The sequence below is a fragment of the Bombus flavifrons genome, chromosome 16 (genome assembly GCF_040668555.2).
Source record: "Bombus flavifrons isolate JBK064 chromosome 16, iyBomFlav1_principal, whole genome shotgun sequence".
Lineage (NCBI taxonomy): Eukaryota > Metazoa > Arthropoda > Insecta > Hymenoptera > Apidae > Bombus > Bombus flavifrons.
This window is the reverse complement of record NC_138457.1, coordinates 5,828,267-5,854,306: the sequence shown is the minus strand read 5'-3', so window position 1 is coordinate 5,854,306 and position 26,040 is coordinate 5,828,267. Positions and strand designations below refer to the sequence as shown.

The 26,040-nt window shown below is 36.9% G+C and overlaps 4 protein-coding genes across 12 annotated transcripts; 3 read left to right on the top strand and 1 right to left on the bottom strand.

Moving 5' to 3' along the window:
* Positions 1–331: 331 nt before the first annotated feature.
* Atg7 (Autophagy-related 7) lies at positions 332–22,296 on the bottom strand. 5 transcript variants are annotated; one of them, XM_069129872.1, is made up of 13 exons: positions 22,155–22,296; positions 21,802–22,053; positions 6,562–6,837; positions 6,294–6,497; positions 5,740–6,205; positions 5,347–5,663; positions 4,966–5,266; positions 4,554–4,901; positions 4,375–4,490; positions 3,988–4,282; positions 3,506–3,915; positions 3,003–3,424; positions 332–617 (listed from the first exon to the last, which is right to left on the bottom strand). In XM_069129872.1, the coding sequence occupies exons 4-11, from the start codon at positions 6,485–6,487 to the stop codon at positions 3,850–3,852; spliced, it is 2,103 nt and encodes a 700-aa protein (XP_068985973.1). In that variant the 5' UTR covers positions 6,488–6,497; positions 6,562–6,837; positions 21,802–22,053; positions 22,155–22,296; the 3' UTR covers positions 332–617; positions 3,003–3,424; positions 3,506–3,849. The 5 variants fall into 5 exon arrangements, with proteins under 5 accessions (XP_068985973.1, XP_068985975.1, XP_068985974.1 ...); XM_069129874.1 differs by having other exon boundaries at positions 6,294–6,494; XM_069129873.1 differs by lacking the exon at positions 21,802–22,053 and having other exon boundaries at positions 22,155–22,291.
* On the top strand, positions 7,563–12,605 carry aux (cyclin-G-associated kinase). 2 transcript variants are annotated; one of them, XR_011175442.1, is made up of 8 exons: positions 7,563–7,811; positions 8,406–8,467; positions 8,542–9,127; positions 9,191–9,978; positions 10,051–10,770; positions 10,847–11,974; positions 12,069–12,284; positions 12,360–12,605. XR_011175442.1 is itself a non-coding variant. In XM_069129871.1 (7 exons), the coding sequence occupies exons 1-7, from the start codon at positions 7,688–7,690 to the stop codon at positions 12,174–12,176; spliced, it is 3,516 nt and encodes a 1,171-aa protein (XP_068985972.1). In that variant the 5' UTR covers positions 7,563–7,687; the 3' UTR covers positions 12,177–12,605. The 2 variants fall into 2 exon arrangements, 1 of the variants encoding a protein (XP_068985972.1); XM_069129871.1 differs by having other exon boundaries at positions 12,069–12,605.
* Positions 12,901–20,895, top strand: LOC138188257 (glutamate receptor ionotropic, NMDA 3A). Of its 3 annotated transcripts, none has more exons than XM_069129869.1 (9): positions 12,901–13,188; positions 13,604–14,131; positions 14,205–15,220; positions 15,346–16,207; positions 16,283–16,632; positions 16,722–17,094; positions 17,165–17,232; positions 17,313–18,153; positions 18,786–20,895. In XM_069129869.1, exons 2-9 carry the CDS (start codon positions 13,688–13,690, stop codon positions 18,876–18,878), a joined length of 4,047 nt encoding a protein of 1,348 aa, XP_068985970.1. In that variant the 5' UTR covers positions 12,901–13,188; positions 13,604–13,687; the 3' UTR covers positions 18,879–20,895. The 3 variants fall into 3 exon arrangements, with proteins under 3 accessions (XP_068985970.1, XP_068985969.1, XP_068985971.1); XM_069129868.1 differs by having other exon boundaries at positions 17,162–17,232; XM_069129870.1 differs by lacking the exons at positions 12,901–13,188; positions 13,604–14,131 and having other exon boundaries at positions 14,395–14,514; positions 14,621–15,220; positions 17,162–17,232.
* Positions 22,058–25,888, top strand: Keap1 (kelch like ECH associated protein 1). 2 transcript variants are annotated; one of them, XM_069129881.1, is made up of 7 exons: positions 22,058–22,205; positions 23,037–23,336; positions 23,416–23,580; positions 23,665–24,332; positions 24,404–24,652; positions 24,730–25,028; positions 25,116–25,888. In XM_069129881.1, exons 2-7 carry the CDS (start codon positions 23,046–23,048, stop codon positions 25,301–25,303), a joined length of 1,860 nt encoding a protein of 619 aa, XP_068985982.1. In that variant the 5' UTR covers positions 22,058–22,205; positions 23,037–23,045; the 3' UTR covers positions 25,304–25,888. The 2 variants fall into 2 exon arrangements, with proteins under 2 accessions (XP_068985982.1, XP_068985981.1); XM_069129880.1 differs by lacking the exon at positions 22,058–22,205 and adding an exon at positions 22,365–22,943.
* Positions 25,889–26,040: the final 152 nt, after the last annotated feature.

The following is a 26,040-nucleotide window of genomic DNA, read 5'->3' as shown; positions in this document are numbered from 1 at the left end:
CAGTTTTCATTTTGTAACGTAACGTAAGTATACGCTTTATTACGAAAACAATTTGACACTCGTTAAAATATTATATTTTATCCTGTAATATCCTGTACCTTGAAACAGTACAATTAGAATAGCCTTAGCCCTCTATCATAATGCAATCATACTTTGAAATAACTGGTGACGGTGACAACTGATTGTTGTACCAGTGATCTATATCGAGCTAAATAACAATTTGCTATGGAATATCCAGTTCAGTTTCCGATCCACTATAAGCTTGATCAATCAACAATCACGAACAATCACCAGCAATCCATTGAAAGCTTAAGTCACGAGGCAAACTGACCTTGCACCATGGTAGCCGCCCTGGAGAGGACGTCCAAGGCGCTCTCGACGGCGGACATCTCTTCTCTCGTACTTCTTCTTCGAGAACTTGAACAAAGGTATCCTTGATCCACCAATTTCACCCTTTCTAGTTTTTATTTCTAAAAGAACTTCACTTGTCCGCGGGATTGAACTTCAGATAGGAAGTGTTTCTCGAGGTAGAGATGCAGCAGGTGTTCGACACACGGGTTGAAATTCCCGCGATAGAACGCTGACGACCACGGCACCGTCACGAGGATCTCTGCTCTCTGGGGACAGAAGTCGAAGTTAACTGTTTGGGGGCCTTCCTCGCGGCCGAAGCCAGTACAAATAAAGTAAAACGGGGATTAAAAAACGTGACATTGTCTGTGGAATGCGGACCCCTCACCAGAGGTCTGCCGCCCGCGTCCTCCGCCTCTTCGCGTGCAGCCCACCCGACGCCGCTTCGCGAGTCCCCACGCGTATCCACTCGATCCCAGATCCCACTCCACCCACCGTTAACATACCGACTAGTAATGGCTTCGAATTACTCTCCAATTATTAGATTAGAACAAAAGTTCTTACCACTTTTATATACATATATAGACTATATATATATATATATATTTGATTTGAAATGTATTCAATAACGTATATTATAGTGGATAAGTATTTGGAGACTTGCAAATTATTGCAAATATATAAAATAGTTCAAATAAAGCTCTTCGATCTAATTTTCTGATCTTTTATCTCAGGAAACTACATACAATTAGTAGACATTGGTAACATTAATAGTTGGTACTACGTAGTGTAAATAAAAAAGCAATAATCGAAGCTTGATGACATATATCTGTTCAATATTGATATCTTAGAATGATCGGAATATATATTTCCAACCATATTCTAAAAGTTTCTATGGACTTTATGAGGTATAAGCTATTTATTAGAGATAAATATAGAAGTTGATCAATGGTCGGTATATTACTTGTTTCAGTTTCAATTTAGCAGAACATTTGGTCGCAATTAAGGCAAGAAGTAAAGAATTAATAATAGAGAGACATTCGTCTATTATAATGTTGAAAATATAATAAAAATACCAATATTTTGATTGAATTGCAACAAATGTCCAAATACTTATGCAAGGTAATATATGTACCATGTGTGACATGTCGTGACATCGAAAATTATATCACCGCTGAAAGAAAGAAAATCCTTTAGGATCTTGTATTTTTTTACATACAAAGCTTTATTTAAGGAAATAAACGCTAAGAAGATATTAAGAGTTACTTGATCGGTGATATTTGTGTGTATGTTTGTACAATGATAACTCCGAATTATGTAGGCATACTCAAAGCTATTACTAGTAACAGTGTTCCTCTTCTTACTCTCGTATCGCGCCTCCTGCTCTCTTTCCAAACTTCCATGCAACCGGCGTCGCAATTTCATTTCTAACAACATAAACAATGCCTTTCAAATAGTACTTTGAACCTATTATTGTGTCTCTCATCGACTCCTTTCTGTTTCCGTGGAAAAAATAAGAATTATCTAAGGTGAATGCATACTTTTCGTACTCAATAGTAATAACAAAAGTGAAATTTTGTTTTTCTAGTGTAATAAGTATACTTAGAAGGATGAGTATTAAAGTCCAATTGGAGTAAAAGGGAGCCAATAATCTGGTAATTTGGATCAAATACTTTTACTCCCACTCCGATATTCTTGCAAGCTTTTCCTGGATTCTTCCTGAAACGTATCTTGTCAATAATATCTTTTTTTAAATACTAATCTCTCGTTGGAATGTAGAGTTACTGATAAATTTAAAAGCTGATAAACATTCAATCGAAGATTACAAGTCAGAGAAGTAAATAATCGTCCCTCGCTAAATGAAATTCATCGAAAGCGATGAATCAACGAAACGCCGGGCACGCGAATTCCAGTCTCATGTAACAACATACACGCAAACGCGCGGGCATAATTAAAAAAGTTCAAATCTGTAACAAACATTTTTCGTAGAAAGCCTGATAAAAGAATAATTCCTGAAAATCACTCTGTATCGTTGCTGCAGTTCATGAATTTTTATGTCTCAATCTCATTCTTGTTTTAACAAGACTTAATATTCTAAGAAAAGTTGTTGCACAGGATTTAAACAAAAGGCTGTGCCATATCAATACAACAATAATATACCTCTGTATCCTCTGCAAGCATGAGAAATTAAAAAAAGAAAGAAATTGGGCCAAAAAGGACAAAGACCAAAGTTAATAGAAAGTAGACAACCGGTAATGATTTTAGTAATTTTCTTACCAACTTTATACATTCTAAGAAAATCTTTAATGTAAAATAAAAATGAGAAAGCATGCATATCAGTGCCGCAATAATATACTTCTGTATATTTTTTCAAACTTGAGAAGTTAGAAAAAATTGTAATTGTGCCGAAAATTGGACTAGAAGAACAAAAAGCAGGATTAATAGAAAGTAGACGGTAAATCGGTAACGATTTTTATAATTTTTTTACCGACTGAGCATAATGAAACGTACCCCTCGTCTCTCCGCCCGTCTTGAGGCAAGAATCGATAGAGGAATGCGACGTAGCGTGAAGAAAAAAAAAGGAACGAGCCACGCATTCCTCAAGGTAAATCGAACTTAAGGTGGTTCTTCCCCCATTTCCATGATTCACTCACCGATGTTTCTGCATTGACAGGTTGACGAACAGAGGATCAAACATCCGGCACGACGTCCGCTGGCACGTCGAGCCAACGCACAGTACGTATTTTCATTGAAAACGATGGAAAATCTAATGGTATGCGGTCGAACACACAAGGAACACAGGCTCTTTGACACACGAGAGCGAGCCTCGATTCCCCACTACTTAAACATTACGCTGGAATGTCTGGTATTCGTCCGTCGAGGCGCTATCTAGCGGGAAGATTGCCAGAGGCACAAACGCGCGCCACGCCGACCGTATAAATACAGTTCAAACTCCCTCTTTTCCCTCCAACAATTATGCCTACAATTTCATATAATTCTTTCTTAGCAAACAAAATTTTTGAAGGGCTAATTCTTCTTAGATTTCTTTTAAAGTTGAGCTTAAGTTTCAATTAGCCTGTAAACCAAGGATTATTAAGGAACAACAGTACTATAGATGATTTTTTTAAATATATATAGGGGACGTAGAATAGAATACCTGTCTCTCTTTCAGTTTTCAGGCAATTCAAATGTTTTATTCAACACATTTAGCGCTAAAAACAAATTCAGAGGCGTAACCTCTTGTATACTCTTCTAATATTTGCATAAAATCTGTATACACAAGTCATGTGCGTATTAAGACATATTTTGCAATGAGATTTTGACATACATTAATGTCAAATGTCAACATAATGATAAAAAAATTAAAATAAAGCGATTGCAATTAACAGATATGGATATTAGATTATAAATTCTTCCAATGCTTTTTATGTGGTAAAATTGAATTCTTTAAATATTGTATTACAAGAACTAGAACCTTGTTAAAGAGAAAAATTCGCATATTTAAGGTATCACATCATTTCCAACATCCTCATCGTCATCGCTTATGCTATCCAACGCGTAACAAAGCTGTAATTAAAAATTTAATAAAAAGTTCACAGAATTGAACAATTCAACATAAAATTTTTGGGATATATGTACCTCGTCTAAATCGGGCCTCTTAAGTATTTGCTCCAGTCCTGATAATTTTTCTAAATAATTCGGTATATTACACGCATCCAAAACAAAAGATAAACCCCGATTTTTATATTCCGCGATAATGGGCACAGAGCAAGCTGTGCAGGATGTAAATCTATGAGTAATCGTTAACTGAGTATCGTAATTCCACAGGGAACCTCGTATCGTATGCGGTATACATCCCAACAAGCCTACCAATTCTGTATCGCTTGGGCTAATATTATCTCTGCTGTTACCCACCAACGCTTCTGCCTCGATTCTGTTAGATACAAAACAATAAACTATTAATTATAGGCAATTGTAATATATTTAACTTTTATTTGTATTAAAGTTTGTATTATTCTTTTTTACCCTTGAGAGTGCTGCAACAAAGCTACCAATAACTCGACTGCTAATCCTGCAGCAATTTGTGATAAACCCGGCCTGCTAACTGTGCATTGCTGATCCAATGTTCTGTCAGTTTGTGACTATAGAATAAAATAACTTTTATAAAAGGAATAAAAATCGTAATAATTTTATGATAGACTTACATTTCCAGGCTGTGTTACATCATTACAAAAATAGCAACCAAGGTCCATACCGCGGGGATTCCTAGCATCCAAGTCTGGTGAAACTGGACTAGTGAAATTTCGAGTACCGTGCCTCTGTACTGTATAAGAATCAAAACCCAAGGCTGCATTGATGGCAATCTTGTTCTTAGCAGCGCAGAGAACCGTAGGTAGCCACCTGGCCTCTCGAGAATCCAATAGAAGAAAGACAACGTCGCTCTTCTCGACAAGTTCTTCCAATTTTTCCAGGGACTGCTTCGTAGAATCCAGCATACTTTTACCAACAACATGCCCGGGCATTGGAATGTGTAAAACTACACCTTCTGCATTCTATGTTATTAGTAAAATTAATTTAACAAAGCATCGATGAAATTAAAGATTTTTATGTACTCACTATGCTCGGTCGGATGTTCAATAGAGCGTCCTTAGCTGCATATGCTTTATACTTATGCTTCACAGCATCCTGGTGACTGTACAAACTTTGTCGCACTGTGTTGCTATGAGATACGTTGGAGCTATCGACGAAAGTTATGTTATTAACTCCCCAACCTAGGAGAACTCTTGCTACGGAACAACCTAAGGTTCCAGCGCCTAATAAAAGACACTTAAGATTACAGATCTTTTCTAAATCTAAGTCAGGAGCAAGACGCCATTTCATTAGCTTCAAGTTCAGATTGATAGCTCTGTCTGACAATCTGATAGAAGATAAAAATGTCACTGAAATATTTGATATGCGTACTTATCGTTAGTATTTAATTTTTTTTTAAATAATTACTTGGTTGGATCCATTGTATCAGATAAATTAATTATGGTGGGACCCAATTTATCGTTTGAGTTGCTTTCCCAACCCACCAGATGACTCATAAATAAAGCATCTCTTATGTCTTTATAATTTTCATATTCTTTGGTCTTAAGTTTAAAAACAATACTTTTCTGTGCTTTATTCCCTCGTATGGATATAAATTTAATGTTTTTTGAAAAATAATATATAGGACAATGCCAACATAAAAGGCATAAAAGATTACGTAAAGGCCAACCTGGATTGGAAGTCATACATGGGTCATAAAATGCAAAATATATTTCACTATATTCCTAGAAAAATAGGTAAATATACATATATAAAAACAATTGTATAGTATTTTTATATAAAATAAATCTTTTAATATACTTGTGATTGCTTTTCCCTTGCATTAATTGTTTCTACTCCTGTTGCCAAGTCAATAATACTCAGTTTACCTTCTTTTGATATTGAAACTGTAAAATAACTTTTTGTCCTGCTATCTAATTGTAAGAAATGTTGAGACAAATCTTCTACTTGTGCGGCTGTGAATTCTTCATTAATTGATTGTGGAGATTCTTGATAATACATTTCAGGCAATTTCAATGGAGTGGGATGTGCAACCCAATAATAAAATTTATATTTTTTTAAATCTGAATAAGCCAAGACTAAAAACAATGACAATTTCCATGGGTTTTGCAATACTGTTCCATCTTGAATATTATTTATAATATCCTTTCCCATGGAATTGATGAATTGTTCAGGATTAATTTGACGAAATGCTTCAAAAGTATTTGTATTAATCATATGTCCAAAGCAGAGAACCGATGAATTATTATTTAATGTCTCCAAGTCTCTAAAAATTACCTATATGGAATTAACTCTGACAGATATTTGAAATACAATGGTCGAAATAATAAATTATGTCACAGACATAAACTTACTCATTGAACGATGTGAAATCCAACACCAATGGATTGGTGTTGTCTTCGTTTAACGATTGGAGACTGTAATTTCCCCATAGATTGACACTTTTCTCATCAAGTTTGAATTTGTCAATCTTCAATTCCACAAATTTTGCCCAGAAGGTGCTGTCCGTACAAGACCTCAATTTTGTAAATTTTACAAATTTCGCCATTCTTGAACTTCTGAAAATGATTGAACCATTCGATAAAAATACGTCATCAAGATGATAACAATAACAAGACTCACAAATATATATTACAAGTTCCAAAGCACGACCACTGGGTCTGCTTATCTCAAAAACTCGCACGGTATTATTTACTCTATTATCGATAATGAATTGAACTAGTAGTACAGGGCGAAAAAATTCATAGAATCGAAGGAAAAGCAATTAATCATCGCATCAGGTCGCGATTTTACGAATTTTCTACACGCATGCGCGTGTTTCGTGCAAACTAATAAATTGCACTCTTTTCAAAAATCAAGTAGTAGAAAATTTTCTTTAACTTTCTCTCTGGAGATTACCTGTAATACAAAATAATATTTTTTCTTATAATTATTATTATTATAGTAATAACTTATTATGACTTGCTAATTCCTAATATTCAACTGGTAAAAGAAGATATTATTTATTTTCAGAAAAGCCATAAAAGTTAAAAATTGAACTGTGAAATAAAAATTAGCTTGGACCGTTTCAATATTTTTAAAATTTTAATATTTTATATCCTATTTGTATGTATCACACATATTTGTGATTACTAATTGCACATATAGATTGTTAATTAATTATAGATTATCATACAAATTGTTATCAGTTTTCTAATCATAAGAATATAAAGATGTGAGCAAGCGATAAGGAAAGTGATATAAGAATGAAAAGAGAACGCTGCACAGAGGCCTCTTGTGTCCTCATCTAATAACGTACGCACATTCATATAGTAAATAATTAAGTATAACACTAATCAACGAGCGACGCCTCCATACAGCGTTCTCTTTCTACTCCCATATCGAATCCACTTACACGGTAACATATGACTCGCGTACTCTATCTTTACATCTCTATACATCTAGTACACAGAAATGTCATTGATACGGTACTGTCGGATCGTCACTAATTATAAATATAGCTCCAATTTACCCTACACTTTCTAAATTGACATTATCGCAGAGTAATTACGTTAACTTGTTAATTAACGAAATAATTAATTTGTGTGAAAGTAACAGAGATTATTATCATTTTTAGAATACAAAAATACCACTGATACGGTACTGTCGGTGACGTCAAAAAGACAGTATGGCCGGACAGCATCGGCTGTCTGCATTGTAACGTACAGAAACGCTTTCTGGGGGTTCGACGGGATATTTTAAAGGAAATATGTCAGATTATTTAAGATCCGCTCTGGGATACTTGAACGGAGCCACAAATACCAATGAATACGTCGGACAAATACTGGAAATCAACAATGTGAAATTACGTGTGACCAGACTACTCGCCGAGGGTGAGTCTGTCAACCCTTCTAGCACTCTACTGTCACATAATTCCACATCCTAATTAAAACATTTCCATATTATAACCGTTTTTAATTATAGAATAAAAATACTTGTTTTTCGATGCAATTTAAACTATATAAAACAATAGCTGACACTGTGCCAACACTGTATATTATTCTCCTCTTGACATGTGTCAAATGTGTTTTGACATTCAGCTATGCAATGCTAGTGAACCAGTTTGCTATATCTAGAATGTTTTTAAAAACAGCCAATTAACTAAGATATATGCATTCAAATACCTATATATTATTGGCAGGTGTTGCTATATACTTTACTTGAATATATAATTCATTATCTAAATTTAATATAGTTTGTTATAATGAAGACATAAATGAATTAAAATTGAGACAAGGAATTATATACAATTGCTTTTCCATGGTAAAGAATTGCTGATTCATTTAGAAATATCGATATTTAAAAAACATCACTACTGAGATAAAAGTTTGATGTGTAAACTTTATCACACATTTCTCTAATACTTCAGACTATATTTCTTTCTAAATTATTTATTCTGGTCAATATTGAAATACTTGTATCAACAGGTGGTTGGGCTTTGGTATTTGCAGTTGAAGACATAAATACTGGGAAAGAGTATGCACTTAAGGTAAATCACTCATCCATTTACATTATTCTAAAGTAGCTACAGAAGGTTATACTGATCTGCACTTATTCTTCCAGAGGCTTATAGCAGTTGATGAAGATGCTAACAGAAGTATTATGCAGGAGATAGAGATTTTGAAAAGACTATCTGGCCACCCAAATATAATTCAGTATCTCTATGCTCAGCGTTTCGAACGCGAGGATCGTCAAGGATACGAGTATTTATTAGTAACGGAATTATGTCCTGGAGGTACAGTCGCAGATACGCTCAGAAATTTATCGACGAATTCTCTGACTCTCGCTCAGATCTGTAAAATAGCCTACCAGGCTACAAGGGCTGTGCACCATATGCACAGTCAGCAACCTGAACCACTAGTACACAGGGACATAAAATTAGAAAATTTTCTAATCGGGAGCGATGGTCTGATCAAGCTCTGCGATTTTGGTAGCACTTCCAATCAGCAAATCTTGCCAAATCCATCTTGGAATGCTCAAAAACGCGCCACCTTGGAGGATCAGATGGCGAAATATACTACACCCATGTATCGAGCTCCAGAGATGATGGATACATGGAACAATGAGCCTATTGGTCCTCCAGTTGATTGTTGGGCGCTTGGATGTATAATATACTCTCTAATAACACTAAGGCATCCATTTCCTGAAGGTATTCAATTCATATCATGTTAATAGTAGAGTCGATTCTTATTTAATTTCATTTCATTCGCAGGTAATAAGCTCGCAATAGTTAATGGCAAGTACACTTCACTTCCGCCTAATCCTCGTTTAGCCTGTTTACACGACATAGTAAAAGGATGTCTCGATGTGTCTCCGATACGAAGGCTGACTACATCAATGATTTTGGAGCGGTTAGCAGCGATAGCCGAGTCAAACAACTTTGATCCTAGAGAACCCCCGAAAGTGGAAGTTTCAGTGAAGACTCCACCGCCTCCCAGACCTACTCAACCACCTAGCACACCCACTCCGCCACCGAGACCATCTCCTCCGGTAAACGTACTACCTCCAAAGTCTACTCCAGCGACTCAAACTGCAGTCGCCAAGATCCCCGTAGCTCAACCGACAGGCCTATTTAGCTCATTGAAAGGCGGTGCTGGCAGCATTTTGCGAAACTTGAAGGATACTTCGAGCAAAGTGATGTACTCTATGCAACAGAGCATGGCCAGAACTGAATTAGATGCCAGTTACTTAACGTCGCGTATATTAATCATGCCCTATCCAGCAGATGGAATAGAGTCTGCCTATAGAGCTAACCATGTGGAAGATGTAAGAGCATTTTTACAAGCTCGACATCCTCCGCCAGCTCGTATACAATTGTATAATTTATCTCGAGGTCGACCAAACGTGTCTAGACTTCCTGGTAGACATATCGACTGTTCTTTCGCCTATGCTTCCTCGGATTCTAATGCCCCGCTGTTGTCAGCCCTCTATCAGATATGTCAGGATATTTATCGATACCTGAATGCCGATTTTAATCATATCGTAGTGTTGTATTGCAGTGTGAGTATACTTTGGAGCCTCTTAGATTAATTAGAAGCCATAATATTTTTTAATGTTGCTTCCTTCTTTTAGGATGGATATAGAGCCAGCGCCACGATCGCGTGTACTTTACTAATATACGCTAGAGCATTCTCTACACCTGAAGAAGCCATAGCGATGTTCATAACAAGGCGACAGCCTCCCCAGCTGCAACCCTCGGAATTACGCTGTATTAACTATATGAGTTTGCTGAGTACCGGTGTACAGCCTCATACAAAGCCTCTAGCCCTTTGTTCCTTAATAATTAAGCCTGTTCCACTATTTACTAGGGCAAAAGATGGTTGTAGACCTTATGTTGATATTTATAGCAACGGAGCTTTAGTATTTTCCACTAAGCGACCAGAATACGAGGACATAAAACTGTTTGGAATGATGAAGGGAAAGGTTCAGTTGGCACTTGGCAATGCTACCGTTAGAGGAGATGTTACCTTAGTCATATTCCACGCCAGACAACAGCTGGGTCGTATGATAGGAATTAAAATTGCCTCTGTTCATTTTCATACTGGTTACATACCGCTTAGTGAATCTGCTTTAACGTTCAAGAAGAAGGATCTCGATGATGCGCCTGAAATAGGCGGAAATTTCAGTGTTATTTTGAATATCATGATGGCTGAGGAGAATCCAAAGATGGCAAGAGTTCCAGCTCCTTGGGAAGCGGAAATATCCTCGAAATTGGAACCAGATCCATTATTCGGATCTACTTTGGAAATGGAAGAAACTTTAGAGAGCTTTAGAATGTCTAAACCAGAAGAGGTAAGTTATAGAAATATTTCTATTAAAAATAATTAAAGTTTAGAGATTTTATGATATTTCGATGTAAAAATGTTAGATTCAGAGAGAAGTAACAACTCCGCAACCAGTCGAAGCACAAAGCAACGTTAATGTACAACAAGAAGTACCTCAACAGTCAGTAGAGGACATAGAAGAGCAAATAAAAGAAGAAATCAAGTTACAAGAAGCAGATTTATTGAACCTAGGAATGCCAGACACCAGTACCTTGAATAATACTGCGCATGCTACAGTGAATCCGGGATTAGATATTTTTTCTAACTCGTCAAATTTAACTAGTCAAAAAGAAAGTGATCTCTTAGGAGGCTTCGGTGATTTTATTCAACAAGAAACGAAAAACACCGTGCCCACTATTACCGATCCTGTCCAAAACGATCTACTCTTTGGACACGATCAGCCTACTATTAAGAATGACAATGCTAATAATAATTTGAACAATTTGTTCTTCAATCATAGACAGCCTACTACTAAGCAAAACCTTAACGATTTATTTGATCCACTCGGTGGAAACACTGCGAATCTTTTAGGAAGTATGCAAGGTTCTAAACCAAATAACACGAAGCCTCTATCCGAGGAAAACTTTCCAAGAAATTCGAGCGTTCCGAACTTCGCAGCTCAAAACAAGGATCCCTTCGCGAGTCTTGCTAGCTCCCTGGGAGCTGGATTAACGTCTAGTTGGAATGGAACGCCGAGGAACTCTAATACTCCACAATCCGCTAGCCCCGCTCCAGCTAGCACACCGATACACTCTAGCCCCAATACGCACAGGAACGCAACTAACGAGACCAATACCGCTGCTGCTGCTGCTGCTGATACCGGTGCAACAGGCAATAAAACAAGCAAACCGAGTGGAGATGCCTTCGAGGATCTATTGGGCAGTCAAGGCTACAATTTCTTCAGTTCGAGGAAAGCAGAGAAAGACAGCCCAAAGACAATAAATCAAATGAGAAAAGTAGAAGCTGCTAAGAATATGGATCCAGATAGATTGAAGATTGCCGAATGGACAGAAGGAAAGAAGGGTAATTTAAGAGCCCTTCTTTGCTCGTTGCATACGGTTCTCTGGCCAGAAGCTGACAGATGGCAACGGTGCGAGATGCATCAGTTAGTTTCTGCTGCGGATGTAAAGAAAGCTTATAGGAAAGCTTGTTTGGCTGTGCATCCGGATAAGGTATTATTCAAAATCTGAAACTATCGAGTAAAATGTTAATATAAATATGAACAACGATATCGTTTCTAATCCTTTTTCGTACTATTCTTTATAGCAAGCAGGAACGGCTAACGAGAACATTGCAAAGTTAATTTTCATGGAACTGAACAATGCTTGGAGTACATTCGAGAACGATGCGTCGCAACAAAACCTATTTAGTTAATTATTCCGGTCTGACTGTTATATACTTGTTATGTCCACGAGTTAAGGTAGTTCCTAGCGGAAAGAGAGACCCGAGAATATTATTAATTATTATTAATTATTATTAATTGTAAGATATTGACTATATTATTATTATTGGTAAGACATGACTCTCCGTGTTACATTCCGACTAATGTTATCTCAGCTGTAGCGGAAGAAGAAAAAAGAAGAAGCAATTAAGGGATTATAGCGAATGCAAATTTTTGAAAAAGCTACATCTGAATGGCTACCTATGTACATGCATCTTCTTATCATATGAAAAAAGCCTTGTAAGATCACTTAAAAAAAGGGGAACTGTATTAGACGTAACTGCGGCATAACGTGTATATGTATATAAGGCAAAATGTAAATTAAGGAAGATTCCAAATATATAAAGATATTTTCCGGCCGACTACAGTCTCTTCCATATTCCACCGTCCATCCACTGTCTATTTAACCAAGACTTTTTAAACATCTAACAAATTCCAAATAATTTTAAATACCATTTTTTGTAACTTTTTATACAATAAAAAAGGGGATTATTTATTTAAAAAGCGACTATTTTATTTACATTAATAATAAAAAAACAACACCACAATTTTAATATCTATTAGAGGGAAGTTGAGAAATTGAAACAGTAGAGCCCAATCTTAATGTTCGATGTCTCATGGTCTACAGAGAGACGCACATGAGAGATACATATATAAGTACGTGTGGTATAACACGTATTTGTGCGAGAGAATGGTATGTGTACTATAGGGGTGAAATTTAAAGGGAGGGGCTGCTCGAAAATGGCTGTTATGCACGGGGTAGGACGTCTAGAAGAGGGCAAGTGACGGTTCATCCCTGTCTTCCACACTGACCAATTGACATTATTTTACGACAATTGATACGGTTACCTAATCGATAGCTATTATGTGGCGGCTAAGAAGCAATCTTCGTACTGCTCTTCACCCACCCCCGGATCTGCGACATATGATTCGCTTCGGGAAAAGGTAAACTGTCACAGCTCTTTTTCCTCTGTACACGTTCAAATTTTCTAAATTCAATCGTTAAATTTATCCGATTTTATGCACTGTTTCGTCGTGCGTGAAAAGTTCCATGATTTTTTTTATTAAAGTGTGAACCTTGGAAACTGGAGTGCGCAAATGTCTAAAAAACGTTTCAGAGAGAAAGTATGAAATAAAAAAATACCTTTTACGGAAGCAAGGCAACGTTTTGTGTCAGAATCAGATTAATCATGATATTATTCGTGCAAACACGCTAGAAATACGAGATATTTGTATGTAGCATTGTCAACAATGTGAGACTAATTTGTGACACGTCCATGAACCATAACTGACTCATGTAATTATATACAAGGAATATCAATGACGAATAATTCGTTAATTCCGATTTCAACGATTACAGATTGGAACCTTACATGAATGATGTAAGTCAGAAGAGCTAAACAAAGAATAATAAAGTGGAGAGAAAGACAGAAAAGCGAAGAAGATGTTCGGCTTCGCTTGGAGATTTCTATTCCTCTTTTTGCTGGGTACTTGTTTCTGTCTCTGCTCTACGGATCCTGCCAGATCTGTGAGAGCCATTAAGGGACGGTTTCGAACATCTTACGCTGCATGGCGTATCGTGTTGTGTCTGACACAACCACAGGGTTCACTGAAAACAGATGTACAAAAAGCATGGGAGAAGGCAAGGCTGGAGTCATCTCACGCAGACATGAACGTGTCTTTCATAGAGGCACCAGTCAAGACAGATTCGCTGTCTTATCCTCTGTCACTGTTAAGCAAATTCTGTAATGAAATCAAAGCTGGGAAAACTGTATTGAGTCTCATCATTGGAGGAGGATCTGCAGCCAAATTTCTCGTCACTGCTGCAGCTTCCTTGAATATTCCAGCCTTGTGGCTACCATTTACACACGAGGATTTCCTTAGACAGGTCTGTAGTCATGGATAAACTGCTTTCCTAAAAAATAGCTTTTATGTAGTTAACAAAAGATTCGAATTTACAGGGAAATATTGGTCAATACGAAAGTCGTATAGGTTCTAGTACAAGGGAAGTGGGAGCAGCTGCTGCTGCCTTGATGCATAGAGCAAATTGGCATGCATTCACTCTCCTTATAGACACTACCTTGCTGCCAATGACTCATCTTTTACACGCGAACCAAACGACCTTAACACCTAGAACTATTATACATCTTCCAACGAATGACAAGACCTTAAGGATGAGACTCAAAAGAGTTGCCGAAGAGGGTGGCAGTGGAGGAGTCATAGTGATGGGTTGTGACTTGAACAGTGCACGAAGAATCCTAGCTGTGGCTGGTAAATATGAAATGCTTGCAGGAAGATTTCTGTGGCTCTGGTTGGATCTGAAAGCAGAACTGAGACCCAATGAACCAAATATAATCAGTTCTACTATTATACACAGCTCAAGATCGTCGATAGCAACGAATGAAAATTCTTCACCCGTAGAGAGTATAAACCGAAACGCGAATCTCGTAGCGGAAAGCCAGTTATCGTTAAACTCTTTGCCCAGTTTAGCGAACGATATACATCGATTACAAGAATATAGGTGGCAGAGCGAGAGGTCTGTGAACAAACAAGAAGATAGAAGCTTTAATTTTGACGACGACGAGGATATCAGAATAATGGACAAAGAATTGAATTCCAAGGATTTTATGCCAGTCGGTATGCTAGCGTTGAGACCCTCTGGTATAAAATTGATGGGTAGTGACACTATATTATCCAGAATGATCAGGGAGACCTCTCAGGCGCTGGACGAAACATTCTTAGAAGTGAAACCCAGACTGAATCGTTTGGGAGAAGCTCAGCTCGAAGAGAACTTCGTACCAGAATGCTTTCCAAAAAGTAGCGCCAAATTTTTGATGAGCAAAATGAGGCATAATGTTTCCAAGACCTTGACTCAGAAGTTAAGAAATTCCGTGAGTCAACTTTCCAGGGACAAGGCTAAGTTCCAGTTGCTGAACTTACAAGCCATAAGATTTCCAGGAAATAAGACTCAATTGAGGTGTGTGTTTAATTAAACGTTTTTTTAAAATAATTGAGTCTATCTTTACAATTCTAAATCTAAATTGATCCAATTATTCAAAACACTATGTTCGAGATAATGTATTCCAATGTTTTTCCACACAGATGGACGAAAGTCGGTACGGTGAAAGGTGGAAAGGAGGTTCATCTAGACACGATAATTTGGCCAGGAGGTGGAATCGTGCCAGCGTACCTGGAGCAAGGAGGCGAAAAAATTGGCATGCCAATGTATCGCATAGTAACAGCACTGGCACCACCGTTTACGATGGTTACGAATCTACAGGAAGGTCTTTGCTTAAGAGGACTGTTTTGTCGTCAAGAAAATACCTTGATGTGTTGTTACGGTCTAAGCATGGACTTGATGTCCCTGGTGTCTCGTGAACTAGGATTCCGATACGACTTGTATCTGGTAAAAGATGGCCTGTTCGGCAAGAGAAACGGCAGTACATGGAACGGAATCATGGGAGAGCTAGTCTCTGGTAGAGCTCAATTAGCCTTCGCACCACTCAGCGTGTCTGCTCGTAGAGCAGAAGTAGTCGACTTCACGACACCGTATTTCTTCAGTGGGGTCAGCTTCCTCACTGCGCCAAAGCTCAAGTCAGAAATCTCGCTATTTGCTTTCCTATTTCCATTCAGCACAGAGCTGTGGATCGCTGTTTTTACGTCATTGAATTTTACTGCCATAGCAGTGGCACTGTACGAATGGTTCAGTCCATTCGGCCTGAACCCATGGGGTAGACAACGAAGCAAGAACTTCTCGATAGCTTCTGCTTTGTGGGTAATGTGGGGTCTTCTTTGTGGACACTTGGTCGCCTTCAAGGCACCAAAGTCTTGGCCTAACAAGTTTCTAATCAACATTTGGGGCGGTTTCTCCGTTATCTTCGTGGCTTCCTATACGGCCAATATAGCTGCCCTTATCGCGGGTCTCTTTTTCCACCCTGCAGTGAGCAATTATCACGATAAAAGTGTAAGCAAAGTTTTGATCAGGATATTATATCTTATTTCTGAATAAACTAGCTAATGATTGTGTTATGTGTTGCAGTTACTGTTGCAAAGAGTTGGAGCACCAAGAGCATCCGCAGCCGAATACTATGTACAGAAAGCAAACACACAATTGTGGTCTCACATGGCCAGATATTCTTTGTCGAACATCGCCGAGGGCGTGGAGAGATTAAGAAATGGTACTTTAGATATTCTCATAGCTGATACTCCTATTTTAGATTACTATCGGGCGATAGACGATGGTTGTCGATTACAAAAGATCGGAGACACCATAAATGAAGACACATATGCCGTTGCCCTTACCAAGGGCCATCCTTTGAAAGAAAGTATATCTAAAGTTATAGCTAATTACACGAGCACTGGACTACTGGATATCCTGCAAGAAAAATGGTAAACTACTTTCACAAGAATACTGTCATTTAATTAAAAATTGCAAGTGAATACGATCGAATAACTGGAATAAAAAATAATCACAACAGGTATGGTGGTTTACCTTGTATTCGAGGAAGAGAAGGAATGGATACTGGCCTTGACCATGAACAAGGGGGACAACCCAGACCTCTGGGTGTAGCTTCTGTTGCCGGCGTATTCTGTCTTCTAGGAATGGGCGTTGTACTTGGTACAATTATTTTAGCTGGAGAACACTTGTTTTACAAATATACGTTGCCCAGATTGAGACATAGACCGGAGGACTCTATATGGCGCAGCCGTAACGTGATGTTCTTCTCACAGAAATTGTATAGATTCATCAATTGCGTGGAGCTGGTGTCGCCACACCACGCTGCCAGAGAACTGGTTCACACGGTACGACAGGGACAGATCGCCTCCCTGTTTCAAAAAAGTGTCAAGCGAGTAAGTGACTTTTTGCTTCCGTAGACTGTAACTTTTTTCATATATCTACAAGGTAGCCATGTTCCAGAAGGAACACGAACAACGTCGAAGGCGCAAAAGTAAAGCTCAGTTCTTCGAGATGATCCAGGAGATCCGGAGGTGAGAGCTGAAGAATCCATTAATCTTACCTGACTACTCCAATTCGTAAATCTAATCAGTAAATTGTTTCAATTTTGCAGAGTCCAACAAGAGGAAAAGATAGAAACTGTATCGGAAGAGCAAGAGAAAGAGGAAGAGGAAAAAACTGTAAAAGGAAGAGAAAGAAGCAAAAGTAAAAGCCCTTTGATGCCCCGAAGTCCAAAGAGATCAGAGAAAAGCAGAAGTTCGACCAATTTATCAAGCTCCAGGCTAGGATTGTCTCCGATCAGCTTGGAGGCCCCAATGAAGCCCAGAGAATTCACTCTGAGCAGCACTAACCTCAGAGCAAGAAGCCCTTTGGAAACAGTAGGTCGTCGCTTGAGCCACGGAGATGGAGGATCACCACCACCGCGTCTAGGCTCTAATTTCGGTGGCAGTGCAACGCTAAGACCCCTAGCGCCAACGAAAAGCGATTCCACCGGAAGTACGACACCAACGATCAAGGGTGAATCCACTGGGGGAGGTGCTCCTACACCCAGATACGCGAGAAGTCCTGCAAAACGAGGGCAATCGTTCCCAGTGTTTGCCACGTTGAGGCCACCACACTCGTCCAGCCATCAAATGTCCAAGAGCCCATTATTATCCCCTAATAATGAGCTAACTTCCGCTATCGGACGGAAACTATCTCGTGAATGGGGTTCGGGAACTCTAGATATCAGCAGGTCCTCCGAAACGGTCGCTGGCGGCTGCTCTTATACGCTAAACCAGGAGATGACGTTATCCTTAGAGCGGCCGTCCCATGAGAAGATGCAGAACGATCCCCTACCCATCAAGAAGCCTATAAGAAGAGCCAGAAGCCATGAGAACAGAGACACCGGCAAGCTGATGGCCGATCTACCGTCACCAAGACTCACCGCTCAACCGGTGGTAGGAGGCCGATCGGTAAGCGAACGAACGAAAAAGCAGTTAGAGTCCGAATTGAAAGCGATTTTAAGTGCCAGAGCCCACCACCGCGACCTTCATCCTCCTTGATAGACGACAGGCTATCTCACCTAATTTTAATAAAGAGACAGAGAGTTCTTGCAGAAGTGAGCCATAAAAGCTTCGAGGATCGTTGCCTCTGAGGGGCTTTGGTTGATTTAAGCAATATCAGATTTATAGGTCAATTTGTAGAAGAAAAAAAAATCCGACAAACAGTAAAACAAAAAGATATATATATAAAGGAAAAAGTATATATATATAGACACAGTGTCTCCGGAGGTAATTAAAGTGTAACACAAGAAAGAGATTCTCTCACGAAGAAAGAGTGAAATCTCTTTATCTGTTCATGTTGTTACGTACATTGATAATACTGATAGAGTATGTTGATAAAAAAAAATGGAAAAAAAGTGCTATAAAACTTTAGTAGATTGTCTTAACGAGTAGCGACTTAAATGAGTAACTAAAGTATTTTCTTGTTGGCATTTTAACTCTACAGAGGCTGTCGGTCTGGGCGAGTCTCTCTTAAAATTATAATATGATTATTAGATATCGTACACTGCCGTATTTCTCAAATTCCTTTTAATCATTCGTAGATGACTCATCGACATCTTTCAGTTTGCCATCTGAAACAAATTGGTGATGGAGATTCGAACGGCCGCATAAGACAATGGCATATATTAAAGTAGGAAGAATCGACAATGAATAGAAATAAGTGAAAGCTGAGAATCGCTGGTCTACGGAATTTTGCTGACTCACATACTGCCATAAACCTTCTAGTATTTCTCTCATGGGAGGAGAGAAAAGGAGAGACTCGCCCGTAGAACTCTCAGCGTAGAATGACCATTTACTAAAAGAAAAAAATACATAATCTTATTAAAAATTATCTCATTCAAAATAAAAGAATGAATAATAAAATATATTGAAAGGCGGACGAAATTTTAATCGGACGAGTCACTTTTTTACCGAAAGCTGGTATACCATTATATGGAATGAAATTCTATCAGCAAATATTTAACGACGATAATTGTATGCACACATTAATCATTCTATTTGTAATTTCATTCACTGATAGTGGAAGAAATCGTGTGTTTACTGTGCAATAACCTTCCACCAATTATTAGACTGATAGGTGAAGAAAAATTTATCCAGGAATTGCACACACGCATCCACGGATCATTGGAATTGAACACGCACATATATACACTCTCTATCTCAAAATGTTCTTTTCCTCTTCCTTTATACTTTCTTTTTCCTTTTTTTTCGTCAAACTGAAAATGAAGGACACGCACATATATACACTCTCTATCTCAAATTGTTCTTTTCCTCTTCCTTTATACTTTTTTTTCCTCTTTTTCGTCAAACTGAAAATGAACTATCATCGTTCCAACTTGATCCCAACTACCCAAACTTAGACTGTTAGAATGAATGTGTGGGACTAAATTAATTGAAAATAATTGATGAGCGAGGCCTTAGGAGTAGTCGATCCGCCCAATTCTTTACTTACGGATATAGCGTTTAATCGTATTATCGAGCAATTCGCTATATAATTATAAATTATACATAGAGGATAGCGATTTAGTTTCATAGTTTTCTCGTTAGGCACTGTATCCGACACTCGTAACTGAAATTCTTGAAAGTCTAACGAGATAGAGACTCTCACAAATGCATGTTAGTTATCATCCCTGAAATTCAAAAATACATTTCACTAAATTCAGACTATGCTTCAGAGACTCTATAAGACAACATAAGTTGTTCGCAGGCTGACTACATACAACTACTGAATCCTCAATCTGATGTATAACAAGTGTAACTTCTACCAATGAAAGTGTCCCAACTTACAAGTAACTACATTTGTTTTACCATTTACACTGTCAGCACCTACATGTTTACACCTGTCATTTTTTAGCTAACAGACTTTCGAGAATATTTCATACATGATGATGAGGAAACAAAGACAAATATCATTGTGTTACAAACAATAAAGATAATTTCCATAAATTTCTTTCAATTGAATAACAAAGAAAAACGACTGGCTTGCTTGCAATAGCAGATTCAGGAAGTAATCAAAATACAAAGATATAGGGGGCCAGTTTAGAGTCACCCAAGCCTAACTAAATCAAAGATAGACTTATTAAATTAATTAATAGCTGTAACATTCTTTAATAAGTGGGTTCTGCCGGTAATTTAGTTCAGTAGTGATCATATATATTCTTTTCTCCAATTTATTCCAAAATGCATAAAAAAAGAGAAAAAAGAAACCTGTCTTTTGAAAGTCTTTGTACATATGTGTCTTCTACTCTAGATACCTGAAGAGGCATTATTGCACTGAATTAAAGGTCGAGCCCCCTACTTCATTGTGCGCCAACAAGAACCTGTATAATGTGAGCATTTTATGGAAAGATCAGAGCAAAATTCATCTGTACTTCTATCTTTATTATTCAATTGCAAATCAAATATTCTGAAAATTATTACATACGATAATCAAAAAAATTGAATCGGCCTATTTAATGTAGAATTTAGAGAATTCCCCTTAGTTAATTAAAACTTCTGGATCTTTTAGTGCTCTTTTCTTTCCATTCTCCAAATTAATATCATGAAGTGTTCTCATTGTTCTCATCAATAATGCCCATAAAAATAACAGATTTAAAATTCAAACTTTTGAAAATTTGAACTTTAAAAGAAAAGGAACATTTATTGCTTGATAATAAATCTAATATAAATTTGTATGATTCAGTTATTAGAGATAACTAGTAATTAAAGTATTAATAACATTCTAATAGCCTTAACACGTTATTTCTGCGTCTAATGGCAATAAGATTATTCTATACTGTAAAACACTGCCATAATTTCAACTATTGTTATATTGATTTTAAGATCCTGCCAAATAATATTATCGCATTAAATATAATGCATTCTTCAGGGCTCTCTTAAAAACAATTAAAATTTCTCAATGAAAAACAGACATTAACTATATATCGCAAATAAGTCAAGAAAAAGAGTATCTCCTCTTCAAATTCACAAGATATTTGGATTTGTCACTTAATTATGAGAACATTTCCAATATAAAGTACAGAATATACTAACAAATTAACAAATAGGAAGTATCAAATACTGAGGACTTGTTCATTGAATTCTATGCATAGAATAATGTCTCAATTCACAGAACAAGGTTCCTACTATCTTTGAAATTTATTTTTTCAACAATTACAATGGAACTTTGTACATTGTGGAGATTTAATAGTAAACTTCTCAACTGCATAGAATGCAATGCTAAAAAAATTCTTGAGGCTCAATATAGGTACTTCTGTACTACTCTTTCGTTTTGCTAATACGAGTAAAAACTGATAAGATCTAATTCATAAATACTTATCAAGAACTAACCATTACTTTAAAAGGGTCTTTAATTTGGTAGATCAATTGCTACTTACGTTACATTAAAGTTGCATAAATTATAACTTAAGCGCAATGCAACTTTAAGGAAACGAAATAAGTATTGTAAAATCATAAAGTAAAGGATTACACGAAGTAGTCGTATAATAAATCACAGAGATTCTGTTACGGCGGTGACTTGTTGGCGTACGGTATTAGGTTAGGTTCCTCGTAACCTACCTCGTCTCTCTTGTTACGCCTACTATTATACTGTTATTGTTGAAAACTCCATATTAATAAGAAATAAATATATTGTCTCAAAATAAACGTGGTCTCTCATTTTCCCAATTTCAAACTCCTAAAAACTTCAACCTATAACCTCTTCATTTCTCAATCCTTACATAATAAACTCATAAATATGTAATGTAAACCTAATGATTGTCATTTTTTATACGTGAATCCCTCCAACATTTTCAGTTTACCATCAATTTACTGAAACAATGTAGAATACAAATGCATACACATAACCAAACAAATATTTAAAACATATTAAACGGATTCCTGGATAACAAAATGCGAGCCAGAAAAATTACCGGACGTATTGGTTCAAAGGTGCGCGAACGGTCTCAAAGGTAAAAACCTCGGTGAGTAGCTGCTAACGTGCTTGATCATCAAAGCGAAATAAATGCAAGTCATTCACGTCATCTACGATCACGAGTGTTGTTTCACGGTCGAACTTTCGCTTGTGTTTGTCTCGTACATAGCCCCGTGTGGTAACCATATACTTAGACACTGTCTCTTATTACCTTATTATCTCGGTACGACCGAGCTGCTTGCGGTATAGTGACATGTAAATATAAACGTATTCGCTGTTGTCTTCCGAACGATTAATTCTTTGCGTTTCGTTTTTTCACGCTTTACCGCCCAAATTTTTCACAGACATACATGTAAAATATCGACGTACGTATTACGAGCATGGGTGGAATGTACATTTTTCATTCAGAAGCCGATCTCGAGTAACGAGTTACTCTTATCAGTCCTTAAGTAACGCGTTAGAATAGACGTTAAGATATCGATGCTCATCTTGGAGAAAGAAAAATTTGTCAACTCACAGGATTCTTTGAAAGCACGTGCAAATAATAATTTCACGTCTGACGTGAGCCAACATCAACATCATATTCGTTAGTACTTATTGTTCATATCTGCGCCATCGAGCACGATCAATTAATTGGCAACTTAGCCCTTTAAATTATGTTCGCTCTATTGCATCTCCTCTTCCCTTCTTAATTTATTTTACTTTGGGAAATTTATCAAGATTGCAAATTTTTATTCGTAATTCATTTGCATTTCTCTGTTTTGCCGGCGATTCTTCGGTCATTTCTGTAAGTATTTCTTGTGTTCTTGAAATATGGTTTATACGTGGTGCTTAATTGTGTAAGATTTGTCTATTATTGGTGAACTTAATTCTTTCATAGGTTATTTTAATGGATGAAGAAGATTGTTGCATGAAAAAAGAAGCTCCTAGCAGCTTCCATTCCAAAAATCTTGGATCTAGTTCTTCGTTCATGACCGAGGGTGAAGGACTAGATTCTACGGAGAAACATGGAGATCTTGGTGACATGACCTTTTACATGGCAAATTATATTAAAGATGCTATGAAGATGATGTTCATTATGCGCAGTCATCATATGCTGACTGATGTTATATTGGAAGTAGGGTCAGAGTTATTCTATGCACACAAAGTAATATTAGCTGCTGCTAGTCCATATTTTAAGGTAATTTACCTTAAAGACATACAAAAAATATACACTGGACAAAGACAAAAATTGTATTGACTTGTTTTCAATATTCTAGGCAATGTTTACGGGAGGTTTGAAAGAATCTGAAATGTCTAGGGTAAAACTTCAAGGTGTCAGCCCAACAACGATGGCACGTTTAATATATTTCATGTATACTGGTCAAATAAGAGTCACAGAGATTACAGTGTGCTCTCTTTTATCAGCAGCCACCATGTTTCAGGTATGTAAAAGATAAGTACATTTTTCTAATAAAAAAAAAAGATGTCACAGTATCTAATATACTTTCTTTACATCTATGATGCAGGTTAGTAATGTCATAGATGCGTGTTGTGTATTCTTGGAAAGACAATTAGATCCCACAAATGCTATTGGAATTGCTAATTTTGCTGAACAACATGGTTGTCAAAATTTATGTCAGAAAGCAAATCAATTTATTGTTCAACATTTTAGTCAGATATGTCAGGAAGAAGAGTTCCTACAGTTATCGGCAATGCAATTGATAGCACTAGTGAGAAAGGATGAGCTGAATGTGCAGGAAGAGAGAGAAGTGTACAATGCAGTGTTAAAATGGGTCAAGTACAATGAAGAAGCCAGAGGACCCAAAATGGAGCACATATTACATGCAGTGAGGTGTCAGTATCTCACCCCTAATTTCCTTAGAGAACAAATGAAAAACTGTGATGTTTTGAAGAAAGTACCTGCATGCAGAGAGTACCTTGCACAGATCTTCAAAGATTTGACTCTTCATAAAAAGCCAGTGGTAAAAGAGAGAACACCCAACACTCGCAGAGTGATATACATAGCTGGTGGTTTCTTGAAACATTCTTTAGATTTGCTAGAAGGGTATAACGTAGATGAAAAAACTTGGACTCAACATGCTAAACTAATAGTCCCAAGATCTGGTTTGGGTGGAGCATTCCTAAAGGGTATGTTTTATGCTGTTGGTGGGAGGAATAATTCACCAGATAGCAGGTAAGTTTCTTGGAAGAGAAGATAGTAAGAAATTAGATATAATATTTTTAAGAATGTATATGAATTTGCAGATATGATAGTGATTGGGTTGATAGATACAATCCAATCACGGATCAATGGAGAGCTTGCAGCCCAATGTCTGTACCAAGGAACAGAGTAGGAGTGGCTGTTATGGATGGACTATTATATGCTGTTGGAGGTAGTGCAGGTGCAGAATATCACAATAGCGTTGAATGTTATGATCCAGATCACGATACTTGGACTAACGTGAAGCCAATGCACATCAAGAGATTAGGAGTTGGAGTAGCTGTAGTTAATAGGTGAAACTCTCAAATTATTTAAGGTTTAAGAGTTTCTTATTAAACTACGTTATCTATGTGAATTCTGTTTATAACAGATTACTTTATGCCATTGGTGGATTTGATGGAACAAATCGACTGAACTCTGTAGAGTGTTACCATCCTGAAAACGATGAGTGGACAATGGTTTCACCCATGAAATGTAGTCGATCAGGAGCTGGAGTAGCCAACCTTGGACAATACATATATGTGGTGGGAGGATATGATGGAACAAAGCAATTAAACTCTGTCGAAAGATATGATACAGAAAGAGATATATGGGATCAAGTCAGTAGTGTCACTATTGCTCGTAGTGCACTCAGTGTTACAGTACTAGATGGAAAATTGTATGCAATGGGTGAGAGCCAAAAAATATTTTTACAGAATAGATTTTATTTAGATTTGTAACTTTATCAATGAATGTTTTCTTATTCAATATTTACAGGAGGATATGATGGTGAACACTTTTTAAATATAGTTGAAATTTACGACCCTATGAAAGACATATGGGAGCAGGGAGTACCAATGACTTCAGGAAGATCGGGTCATGCGAGTGCGGTATCGTACCACCAGTGTCCCATCCATTGTGATCATCTGGATCATAATATATCTCTAGAGAAACCACCATCGTGATATATGTAATTATCAGGTGTTAATTTAAATATTGGTATATAAACGAAATTCTTAATCTAGGGAAACAAATACAAAAAGCAAGGCAGAAATAATGGAAATAGTTGCCCAAACGGTGAACGAGTGACAGACTGATAATTATGTATTTTTGAGTTGTAATGTAAGTTCTGTTCTGAAAATTGAACTGCATTAACATTCTATAATTTTATTCTTGATAGAACCTCCCGATAGATTCAATGATTTATTTTTATTAAATATAGCATACAACATATATATGTATATGTTTTAAAATCATACGGACCTTATCTATCCATATATATATATATATTGTTTTTAAAATCAAATTTGTATAAAAAAACTTTCTTATTTTTGAATCGCTGTACATTTGTAATATATTATTAAACTAATATACTGACACACATGCACACGCGTGCACGCGGATCTGTATGTACATGTAAAATATCCACAACTAATTCGCGCATTTTTGATCCTATCAATTAAATGTATATCCTGCCTAATTATTATATGTTAAGAAATGTTGAAAGACTTGATTAAGAAAGATGAAAAATATATATGCTTGAAATATTATCAGTGTTCTTTTTTAATAAACATTCTTCAGAAGTTCAACAATATTTATAATTATCTAGTAATAAAAAAAATGTGCACTAATTAAAATATAATTAAAACTATTTCTTTAGTTCAGAGATATTTTGATCTATATCGTTTATAATGATTCACTA